Source organism: Salvia hispanica, chromosome 1, assembly GCF_023119035.1.
Source record: "Salvia hispanica cultivar TCC Black 2014 chromosome 1, UniMelb_Shisp_WGS_1.0, whole genome shotgun sequence".
NCBI lineage: Eukaryota > Viridiplantae > Streptophyta > Magnoliopsida > Lamiales > Lamiaceae > Salvia > Salvia hispanica.
Genome location: NC_062965.1, coordinates 22,886,311 through 22,898,680, shown reverse-complemented (window position 1 = coordinate 22,898,680; position 12,370 = coordinate 22,886,311). Strand labels below are relative to the sequence as shown.

At 36.8% G+C, this 12,370-nt stretch overlaps 1 protein-coding gene across 1 annotated transcript; it reads left to right on the top strand.

Moving 5' to 3' along the window:
* The first annotated feature begins 10,735 nt into the window (after nucleotides 1-10,735).
* On the top strand, nucleotides 10,736-11,987 carry LOC125190745 (receptor-like protein Cf-9 homolog). Its single transcript, XM_048088130.1, has one exon. It carries the CDS (start codon nucleotides 10,736-10,738, stop codon nucleotides 11,885-11,887), a length of 1,152 nt encoding a protein of 383 aa, XP_047944087.1. The 3' UTR covers nucleotides 11,888-11,987.
* Nucleotides 11,988-12,370: the final 383 nt, after the last annotated feature.

Genomic DNA, 12,370 nt, shown 5'->3' with positions numbered 1-12,370 from the left:
ATAACATTAATGGTGTTATAGTTCCTAAGTATATAGTTCCCATGTACATTTACTTTTCTAATCCTATAAATAGGATTCAACATTGTATCAGAAATATCAATTCAGTTCAATGAAATACAATTCCCAGTTCAATAAAATTTTAATAATTTGTCTAGTCACCTACCTCATGGTAAATGCGAACACAATCTTGATTTGAGGCAATTTACTCACAGGTACTATTCCAAAAGAAATTGGGAACTTGACAATGCTTCAATGGCTGTATCTTGATGCGAACAAGTTATGTGGTAATATATTTTCTCATGCTCTTACATTCCCATTACTTTGATTGGTATTGAATAATCTTTTTATGTCATTATATTACTATTGTTTTTGGATGTATTAAATACACCATCTACTTCCTTAACAAATAGACTTTGAAGATGTTAAGGACCTTCTCCTTAACTGCAATCAGCAGCGTGTTTGCGGCGATCGAAAAGTGTTCCGGCGTCCTTCGTCGGGTCGGCGGAAATAATAGTTTCGAGTTGTGTGCGGGTTCCTCCCGTCGGGCAACGCGATAACTAGGCGGCTGATAGAATACTCCGGCGTCCAATCAGGATCGGCGGAGAGAATCCAAATTAGGTTTGGAAAACATACGTTATCTTTGGGGAGAAATAATAATTCATTTATTGGTTGAATGAATGAATACAATATCTCCTATTTATAAGACTAGAATACCATAAACAAATATAGAAAAGATACGGTAAATCAAAATATAACTAAATAATTGTGATAACTAGAGGTATGATATGGGATCGTATCAACTCCCCCACGGTTAAAATCCACCTTGTCCTCAAGGTAGAAACCACGAAGCAACAAAGAGTTGAAAGAAGAAGCTTTGGCGAATAATCTCCTCCTGGATCAAACACACACCGAGCAGCTGAGCGTTTCCCTTCATCATCCCCATTAAATTTCCGAGCATTAGTGAAGACAACATGTTTGGCAAGCACGTGTAGCTCGATGCGAAAGGTTTCTGCGGCATCAAACAAACACTTGATAACTTCTTCTAGTGGCAGCTCTTTCTCGCTCTCATGTAAATCCGATTTTTCCATCTGCATAGCAAGAAATCCATACTTTCGTTTGCTAAAACTGACACATATACCAGGATCGATAACAGGATCGAATGCGCGCAAAATGATCACTTTGATCATCCTAAATATATCATAGTCTTCCTCATCTTTGCTCCCCACTAAACCCTTCGGCCCCATCTCATTTTCTTTCCATTTATCTTCAACAATGTTCTTCTCTCCCACAACATCATGAGAACAAGGCACAACTTTCTTATGCCGCTCCTTTGACCTTGAGCTCGTGACAGCAGCTTGCGGAAGACGATTAGAAGCCAACAATGGAGCTTTCTCCGGCAACGGTTGCAAGGGCTGAGAAGGTCCTGGAGCGGAGCAGGGCAGCAGCTCCAAGGGCGGTGGAGGACTCGGCTGCTGTGGCTGGCGATCTGATCTGGGCAGCGTTGGCGGCGGTTGGTAGTCTTGGTGGGGCTGCTTTGCAGATTCAGCAGCTGCAACGGGCGGCGGCGCTACTGAATTGTAGTGGCTCGCCATGCTCGAGCGTTGTAGTAAATCCGACGTCACAAAAGAAACCATGGTACTTCTCGATGGAGGATATTTTATCTTCTGAAGCGACGGAGAAATATATGGTCGATCAAGATCGGGCTGTTGCGACGATCGGGACTTGCTCACCAGGCGATCGAACGTCCATGCTGTCAAAAGTCTCCAGTTTTGTGTGAATTGGGTCCTTCGCTGTGGTGGCTGGACCATAATCTGAATATCCTCGCGATGCACGCTGAGGCAGTGGTTCCCAACAAGAGGGCTGTCGTGACTGTGGTGGGTCGTAACACGTGGCTAGCCAATTAAACTGCTGATCATACACGCCTATTAGGTGACGATGTTGTTAGAAACCTAAATCCCTAACGATCCGATAACACGGAAAATAACAAGATAAATATAATCCGGCGCCCGTGAGGGTCGGCGGAGATAAGGATCTGGGCGGCTGTGCGCGGGTTCCAACCCGTCGGGCAACGGCTACAGATCAGATATACGTTCCGGCTGTGCGCGGAGACCTTCCGTCGGGCAGCAGGTAGCGTAGGGAATTATGGATTCAAAGCATAACGCGATGCATTTGGCCAAAATAATATATTCATTGATTCATTGTTGGATGATTAAATATGATAACAAGCTCTCCTATTTATAATACTAGAATACTATCCTTACTTATTAAATAAGAAAACTAAGATATGGAAAAGATATGATGAAACAAAAGATAACTAATTAATTGTGATTCCCCTAAGATATGACGAAGCAACGAGGATAGTTGAAAGCAAAAGCTTTGGCGAGGCGTCTCCTCCTGAATCAAACACATACTGGATAACTGAATGTATCCCTCGATCACCTCCATAAAAAGTCAACCAAGGAGACCTAATGTGGCCGGCAAAACTGCGTGCCAAAATGAAAAACATGTTCAGACCTCCAAGAATGCTCAAACATGGCATGTCATTGCGCGATGTTGATCGATGATTCATACTTGGAACATCACGGACATTCAAACCCACATAAACACAAGCAATTGCGGGCAAACCGGTGTAAGCACCATCTTTTTTCTTGCCCCAATAATTTTCAACAACATTTTTGGATGACACTTGAACGTCATTGAGTGAGGTGACGACCATATTCATTTCATCAGTGGAATTGTCCTCCTCTACATCATCTAACAATGCCACTTCCCGATGTGTTGGCACAATAATATCACCAATCTTCTCGTCACAAACCCCAACGAGCACTTGCAGCGGTATATTGTCAGTTTTGACGATCTCTTCTTGGGACTCGTTGATTGGAACATCAACATCAAGATTAGCGCCCCTATTGTGAGCGGCGTTGTTGGGAACATCCTCAACTAGATTTTCGTCATCAATATTCTCCTCAAACCACATATTCAACTGGGCGAGAAGGGTGGCTTACTTCAATCTATAAACGCGCAATTTCTCGTTGTAATCACTTATTACAGCTAGTTGGGTTGGGCAAGGAGCTGTGCAGTGACTCAGCGGTCGGTCAGACTGCGTAGGCTACAATGTGTGCGGGCAGCGATAGTCGGGCGGTTCCCAACGACTAGGTGGACCCAGTGGTGGCCGATCATAATCCGAATATTCTCGCGATGCACGGCGAGGTGGTGGTTCCCAACAAGAGGGTTGTCGCGACTGTGGTGGGTCGTAACAAATGGCTGGCCAATTAAACTGTTGATCATACCCGCCTATTTGCTGACGATGTTGTTGATATCCTGGTGGGTCCCAACATGAACCCCTGTGATTTCTCCCCTCACGACAATAACGACCTCTATGCGGGCTGTCACGCACGCCAAAATTAGGGTTTCTGGGGCCAGACCCCCTCTCCCAATTACGTCTCCGTCGTGCCCCGTCACCATCAGAATCGTCGTCGTCGTCATACTCTGTTCGCTGATCACGCCTGCGGTTGGGGTTTGGTTCAAAATTATCGAACCGACGATTCGTTTCATCCCACCAAGAATCAAATCTATCCAGTCTCTCCAACAACTGATCCAGTTTGCAGTTAATTGAGTCGTCGTTGTTGCTGTTATCCAGAGGCCGCGTAGACAGCTCCTCGTCCAAGTGCGGTCGTTGATGTCCCAGGTAGTCACGACGGACACTGACATTGTTGCGTCTGGAAGAACCGTTCGGAAAAGCATCCGGGCGGAGGCTCCCCCAAGTTCCTTTCCCGTTATTATAAAAGCGGGACATGAGTAAACCGATGAAAGCACCAGTTGTTAAGGACCTTCTCCTTAACTGCGATCTGCAGCGTTTTGTGGCGATCGAAAAGTGTTCCAGCGCCCTTCGTCGGGTCGGCGGAAATAATAGTTTCGAGTTGTGCGTGGGTTCCTCCCGTCGGGCAACGCGATAACTAGTCGGCGATAGAATACTCCGGTGTCCAATCAGGATCGGCGGAGAGAATCCAAATTAGGTTTGGAAAACATACGTTATCATTGGGGAGAAATAATAATTCATTTATTGGTTAAATGAATGAATACAATATCTCCTATTTATAAGACTAGAATACCAGAAACAAATATCTAAACAAATATAGGAAAGATACGGTAAATCAAAATATACCTAAATAATTTTGATAACTAGAGATATGATATGAGATCGTATCAGAGGAGTGCACAAGTTTTATGTGAAGATTGGGCCGACTTGGCTTGTCCTCCGACGTCGAAAACAGCAGATCCGCTCGGTCTGATAAGGCAAGATATTCTTCTCTTTTGTTGCGACGTTCCAACCTTATACTTTTTATGGCTGACAGAATTTCTTCTTGAGAATTATCAACATGAGTTTCTGTTGCCATGATTGAATGTGAGGGAGAGAAGAATAGGTTTAGGAATATATAATCTTTGTTGGTTGATGATATTGTAGAGGTGTTGTCCATGGCCCATCTCTAAATGAAAACCGCCCATCCTTTGACCGGTTTTCTAAATGAATTGTGGTGAAAACACGTGGTATCAGATTCGGGTGAAAATATTACGGTGGTAGTTTTGTCAATTATGAGAGAAATAATAAGATTAAAGATAAGAAAAAAGGAAATAAAATCCCTTATTCTGAAAAATTTGCATGTCTCAATCCTATATTTCAAAAAGTTAAGCAAATTTAATCCCAATTTTTAAAAATTTAGCAAATTTAATACATTTTCTGAAATTTATATAAATTTTGGCAATAGTTCATAGTTTGTCATACCAATTACTCTTCATAGAATAAAAACTTCAAGAAGAGACATGGGATGCTATTAAAAGTTTAAAATAGAGACAAGTATATAGGGATGTGATCAAATGAAAACCATATATATAATGAAAACTCAAAACTTTAATTCTAACCACTAATTATTTTTAATCAACGATTGATATTGTTACAAATTAAAATGTCAATAACTTATCTGAATTTATCAACAGAGGGTATAATAGACATATTATAATATGGTGAATCATTTAATCCAGATTTGGTCGTTCTCTCCCCTCCACTAATCATGTAATTAAAGTTTCAATTCCTCCCCTCATTTCAATTTTTCTCCTTTTCTTCGTTCTCTCTCCTTTTCGTCGAAAAAATTGCTTGAAGTTTGCGTTGAAATTGCGTTGATTCTTTGTTGATGTTGAATTCTATGTTGAAATCGTGTTGATTCGATGTTGATTCTAAAATCCGTGTAAAGATTTTTTATTGAATTTGTGTTGAATCGATCGTGTTGCTTTTTTGTTGAATTCTGAAATCTGGGTTGATTTATTGCGCTGAAATTTCGTTGATTCTTTTATTCTACTGTTGGTGATTTTTTGCGTTGAAATTGTGTTGATTCTTTTGTTCAGCTGATTTTAAATATTTTGTTGAAAACGTATTGATTCTAAAATATGTATTGATTTTTTGTAGATTTTTTGTTGAATTTGTGTTGAATCGATCGCGTTGCTTTTTTGTTGAATTCTGAAATCTGTGTTGATTTTTTGTGCTTAAATTCGGTTGATTCTTTTGTTCTGTTCTTGTTGATTTTTTGTGTTGATTCTTTTGTTCCGCTGATGTTGAATATTTTATTGAAATCGTATTGATACTATGTTGATTCTAAAATCTGTATTGATTCTAAAATGTTTTGTTGAAATCATATTGATTCTATGTAAAGATCCTTTTGGTGATGTGAATATTTTAGTTTTGGAAGGTGGGAGAGAAATTAGGAACGCAAGAATCGTTCAGAAACTTAACTTACAAAAATTATCTTTGTTGACAAAATACATGCTCTTGTTGAGATAGAAATTCTATGCAATATTAACCATATATATGTTATAATTAATTTAATGGTTAAGATTAAAGTTTTGAGTTTTCATTATATATGGTTTTCATTATATTACTGCCCCAAGTATATATGTATTAAATATAAATTGAAAAGCTTATATCATTTTATTTTTGTGTAATTAATTAATTTTTCAAAATCATTATTGAAATATCGATTTTTTTGCCGTACAAAGCATGAGAAATTGATGGGTTTTGAGTTTTCCCGACTTAAAGAAGACACGTGGGCTGCATTTACACCCCCGACTTATAATCCTCACTCAATATAAATATTACTACTAATCTAAGCAAGAAACTAATCAAGAACATAATTTCAAATTTTGAGTTGTTGCATTATATGAAATTGTTCTCTTTATAGCTTATACCTTTTGATAGCACACTATATAGATAATACATCAAGATTCCTAATTCAATAACTCTAAAACAAATATAAATTGAATAACATGGAATAACATAACAAACCAATAAAGAAAACAATTATAGTTAATCAACTATGATAAAAATGATAAAGTGACTTCATACTAATTAATTACTAGTAATATAATAATAATTTTTAATTGATAACAGGATATTAATAAGTGATAATAAACGATTATTATTATTTTTGTAGTAACTATTATGACTTTTAATTTTCTTAAGTAATTATTAATAGATTATAAAATAATATATTAGTAAAAATATTAATAAGAAGAATTATACCTGGAATAAGAATTCTCACACACTTTTCTTGCTACCGGGCACGGTTTGATCATCTCATCCTCTTGTCTTGTTGGCCCATTAGTCTGCATCGCAATCCCATGTCATGTGCTCTCACTGATTCAATGGAGATATCACATGCTGTCATTCAACAAAAATCGAATTCAATATATTAGAGGCCCAATTATAAGCCCATTATCAATTAAAACCACTAGTAGTTTACCTGGGAGTTGAAAGTAAATTCTATACTTACCCTAAGTTTGAAGTTTCAATCGGGAATACTCGATACCCTATTTTTAGCACACAATACTCCATTGTTAGTACATGGTCCTGGCCCTGATCTTGACACCGGTTTTTGCGGGTAGCGGGTATCTAATACTTGGCGGGCATTGGATCGGGCCAGGAATGGCCCGATATCCGCTATCCGTTTTGACAGGGCTATTCAAGACACTTGAATCGAAATTGAAGAGATATAGGTAGGAAAAAATGCAACGTATATAGTGTTTATTGAATACAACAATTACAATGGAATTTTTATAAAACAAACAAATATAGCAAAACCAACACAATGGGAAGGCTGTTTTGTTGATTAAAGTGGTATTCTATTTTTTCCATAAATGAAAGAATAAAAAGAAAAGACCAAGTCTCCTTTATATTTTAAGAAGACTTAATTGGGCCCTCTAAGTCAAAATATGTCCATACTTCTCTATAATTAAGGATTATTTAATTTTTTCCACAAATTTTGCAGCTAATTTACGCAAGAAAAATTTATACAGTTTTTCGCCATGAAATTCCTGACCTCATTCAATTCATAGAGAATTTATTTCCATGGCAATTCTTTAATTACTGTGCTCATACTCTATGTAATTACAATTTACAAATGTATCATATTTAGCACAAAAGCCTTAGTATGTGTGACTAAAATTATCAATTCACACGTGTTTGGATGGTGGAGTGCTATATTCTATTCTCGAAATAGTATATACTCTAATTTCTTAGTGGCATGAGTTTTAAGACTATAAAGAAAAGTGTATGAAAAAAATTTAATGGAATATGAGTTCCATTTGTATATATTCTCCTCGTCCATGAAAGATAGACAAGATTGTGATAATACTGGTTTTAATGTATATTTGATAAAGTAAGAGAAAGATAGGAAAAGTAAAGAAATAGTGAGGTAAAAGGTAGTGAAATAAGTGTTAGTGGATTGTGGGTAGGGATGTCAATTGGGCCAGCCCACCGGGTTTCGGGCCAACCCTACTCGGGTTGTGGGTCAATCGGGTTGTGATTTTTTCGGGTTATAAAAGTTCAACCCTAACCCTAAAAGCTCGGTTTCGGACTAGCCCAGCGGGTTAATCGGGTTGCTACCGATAAAATTAATATGCGATCAATCCAATAAATAATAGCTCAAATTAGTTATATTTACAAAATGTAAAATATTTAATTATGATAAATTTGAGATATATGTTTAAACTCAAACATAAACATGATCAAATACTATTATTTGGGATTTATGCAAAATAAAACATAAACATCAAGAAATTTTAAAGCATGTTTTAGAAATTTAAATATATTTTTTTAGTGAATTTGAAGTTTCTAATTTATTTATCTATTATTATGTTAATAAAAATTTAATATATAAAATTGAAAGTTATTTTTTTAGTAATCTATATTATAAAATAACCAATGTAATGTCGAATTAGAGTCAAACAAATAGAACGATAGATATATTATCGGGTTTTCAGGCCAGCCCATCGGGTTTCGGGTCTGGCCCTAACGGGTTGCGGGTTAATCGGGTGCGGGCTAATCGGACTGTAATTTTATCGGGCTAGAAATTTTCAGTCCTAATCCTATAAATTTGGCTGGTTATTCGGGCCGGCCCACGGGTTGCGGGCTATATTGACATCCCTAATTGTGGGATGCATATTTAGAATGATGTGTAAGGTTAATGTTGGTTGAAAACTTTCCTTTTTTGAACTTAGTCTATTTTTTGTGAATGGACCAAAATGACAAAACTTGTCTATTTTTGGTGGACGTAGAGAGTATTGGTTTTAAATTAAATGTGAGTGAAATGAGTTAGTGGAATGCAGGACGATATTATTATTTATGGCAAAAATGAATCTGGATTCCTATTCGCGAACGGACTAAATTAACATACTATAATGGAATTATATTTTAAAACCGATTCTGGAAACTCAGAAACTACTAAAGTTTTCTTTTCTATTTTCTTAAAATAAAATACAAGTATTCTTTTTATTTCAGAAAGACGTATTGAGCCTTTTTAAGTCAAAATATTGTCACACTTCCCAATAAAGGAGTCGCGCCACTTTTAACCAGTGGCTTAATTCCACTAGGCTACAACTACTTTGCCCATCATGAAATAAATTCAATTTTTAATTATATGTCTTTTGAAAAATGCGTAACACATAAATAAAAAAAGACGCTTTTTACTTTAAAACAATATAATTTCATTTTTACCTAACTACTTTCCTCAACTATACATTCCGTAAATCTTTTACTTGACTCAAACTTATATTTAAAACGGGTAGTTTCATAACTTGAGAATAAGGTTTTACATATCAAGACTAATGGAGAGATCTTCCCAATATACCCTTCTTTCACTCCTAATTCTTCATTGTCTACAATGCTCTTTATTTTCCATCTCAGCAAATACAAGTATCAACACAGATCTTTCTTCTCTTTTTACCTTGAAATCCCACATGGCCCCAAACTCTCAAAACATACTTATCAAAAATTGGACCTCTGAAGCCAATGTATGTAGTTGGGTCGGAGTCACTTGTGATTCTCGTTATAATAGGGTGACTCAGTTGAATGTATCTTCCATGGGTCTTGTCGGAACCATCCCACCTGAAATCGGAAACCTTTCTTTTCTCGTTTCTTTAGATATGAGCGAGAATTCGTTTCATGGTTCTATTCCCTCATCCATATTCAACATATCAACTTTGGAAGTTTTGAATTTGAGGAATAATAGTTTGTCTAGTAGTCTACCATTTGATATGTGCAAACACAATATGCGTAGACTCAAGAGACTTCGTATCTCTTACAACGAGTTGCATGGGGAAATACCATCGAGTTTGGGGCAGTGTTCAAAGCTTGAGTATATTTCTTTGTACAACAACAGTTTAAGTGGACATTTGCCAACGCAAATTGGTAGTATTACGCTACTTCAGTTTCTAAGCTTTGGTGGCAACAACTTTAAAGGTAAAATCTATCAAACTGAAACAGCTTATATTCAACTTGTTTACAAATATATATATGTAGTACATGAATTAAAAATTCCATATGCACTTTCAGTTGTACTATATTTTTCTTAATTGTAATCTAATATTGATAAAGTGGTTACCTAAGATGTATACCATGATTAAATTAAATATACTTGATAGGAATTTAGGAGTTTTAACTCTTTTATCATATGAATGTATAGTATACAATGGTAAAAATATAATTCAATTTTTATTCATGCAACTTTACAAACAGGTAATATTCCAAAAGAGATAGGAAACTTGACAAATCTTCAAACATTGGACTTTGGTGACAACAGTTTAAGTGGTAAGATTATAACTTCCTTGTTTTTTTTTTTTTTTTTTTTGTTTTACTGGTGTAAATATAACTGCCTTATTTTAATTCTTTAATTCCTACGCTCTGCATTTGAAATATATATCTATTAATTTATTTCTTTATATAAATTTATGTAATTGCATTTACAAATTGGTAGGCAATATTCCAGAAGAGATCGGCCATCTTACTCAATTACAAGTGTTGTGTTTGAGAGACAACAAGTTCTCAGGCCCTTTACCCTCAACTATTTACGGCATGAATTCGTTGGAGTATTGTGACTTTGCGTGGAATGATTTAAATGGATCATTATCAAGAGATATTGGAAACATGACATCCCTTCTCAGAATAGGCCTTACAGACCATCTCCAACCATTTACACCAAACTCAAACTCATTTTTTAGTATACGCATACCAAAAAGTAATTTTACTTCAACCATTTACACCAAATTCAAAATTTACGCCATTTTTAGATTTTTGTCTCACAAAATTTTTGCAGTAACACCATATTTGGTGTTGTTTCACCAAAAACACCACAATTGGGTTTGAGTTTGGTGTATGATTGGAGAAGATTTTTACACCAAAACTCATTTTATGGAGTATGATTGGAGATGGTATTATTTGGAAGGACCAATTCCAAAATGTGTGGGGAACTTGAGCACATCTCTGGTAATTCTACATTTCAATGCAAATAAACTTAGTGGCCTTATCCCATCAACATTCAGAAAGAATTGCAGCATAGAGTCAATCAATCTGAATGGAAACAAATTGGAAGGATCAATACCCCAATCCATAATCAACTGCCAGGGTCTGCGGGGCATCGACATTGGTGACAATGAAATGCGAGGTGCGTTTCCCTTTTGGATGGAAACACTACCTCAACTTCGTATCCTCATCCTGAGGTCAAATAAGTTCGATGGTACGATGTTGGTGGATTCAAACACTCAGCAACCATTTCAAAAGTTGCAAGTCTTGGATGTATCACAAAATGCGTTTGTTGGTTCTCTACCTAATAGATATTTCAAGAACTTTCGGGGTATGATAGACGCCAAGGAAAACCAGACCGATAGTGAAGCATATTGGTTTTTGAGATTGATTGAGTTGAAAATCACTGTGAAGGGATTGGAACAGTTATTGGAGCGACTGCTGACAACATTTACAACTATCGATTTGTCCTCCAACAAATTCTCTGGGAGCATTCCACCTTCGGTAGGGAATCTTAACTCTCTCAGATACTTGAATTTGTCTCACAATACCCTCAAAGAACATATACCGCCATCTCTTGGAGGTATGGGTTTGCTCGAATCGTTGGACTTGTCTTCAAACAAACTGGATGGGAAAATTCCGGGTGGATTGGCAAGGTTGACATTTCTTGCGAAATTAAACCTTTCGATGAATAATCTTAAGGGAGAAATACCACAATCTACTCAACTTTCCACATTTGGGAATGAATCATATGTTGGAAATGTAGGGTTGTGTGGATTTCCATTGACGAAAAAATGTGCGCCCAGTGATGGAAAACCAGTGTTTCCTCGAGATGATGAATATGAATTCATAGATGGATTTGGTTGGCAATGCGTGGTGATGGGATATGGAAGCGGATTCGTAGTTGGCATTGGAATTGGCTACATGATCATTAGAAGTGGAAGGCCAAGATGGTTAGTTGAATTCTTTTATGGAGTTGGATATAAATATAAGACAAAGAAGAGACGCCACAAAGCTGCACCAACACGAAGGGGGACTTAGATTGGAAGAAAAAATGGAAGATTGTGTGTTTTTCTTGTGTTTAATTTGGAACTCTTTCTTGAGTTGTTTCGAGTATGTTACCTTTTTTTACGTTTTTGGATGCTATGAGAGCTTTCGTTATGCATAAATTCCATCTTGTGTTCGTCATAGTTTCAGTAAATCTCACTCAAACTCTTCAGCCACGGAGCTCCTAAGACCATCTTTGGATCATGAAGGGGGATCACAAATAAATCATAACTCATGCCCTTTAAGTGAAAACTTGACATTGTTACACTTTTCTTTACACAATAATGACTCCCCATAAACATTGCCCACATAAACACGAAAAGGACTGGTTGGCGTAACCTCCCATTGCAATTTCTTGACTATATCAGAATGGATGAAATTATGTGTACTGCCACCACTTATTAAGGTGTCGACATGCTCCCCCGAAATCACAACTCCCAGTCTGAACGCCCGAAGAGGGTCGAATCTCCGCTTTAC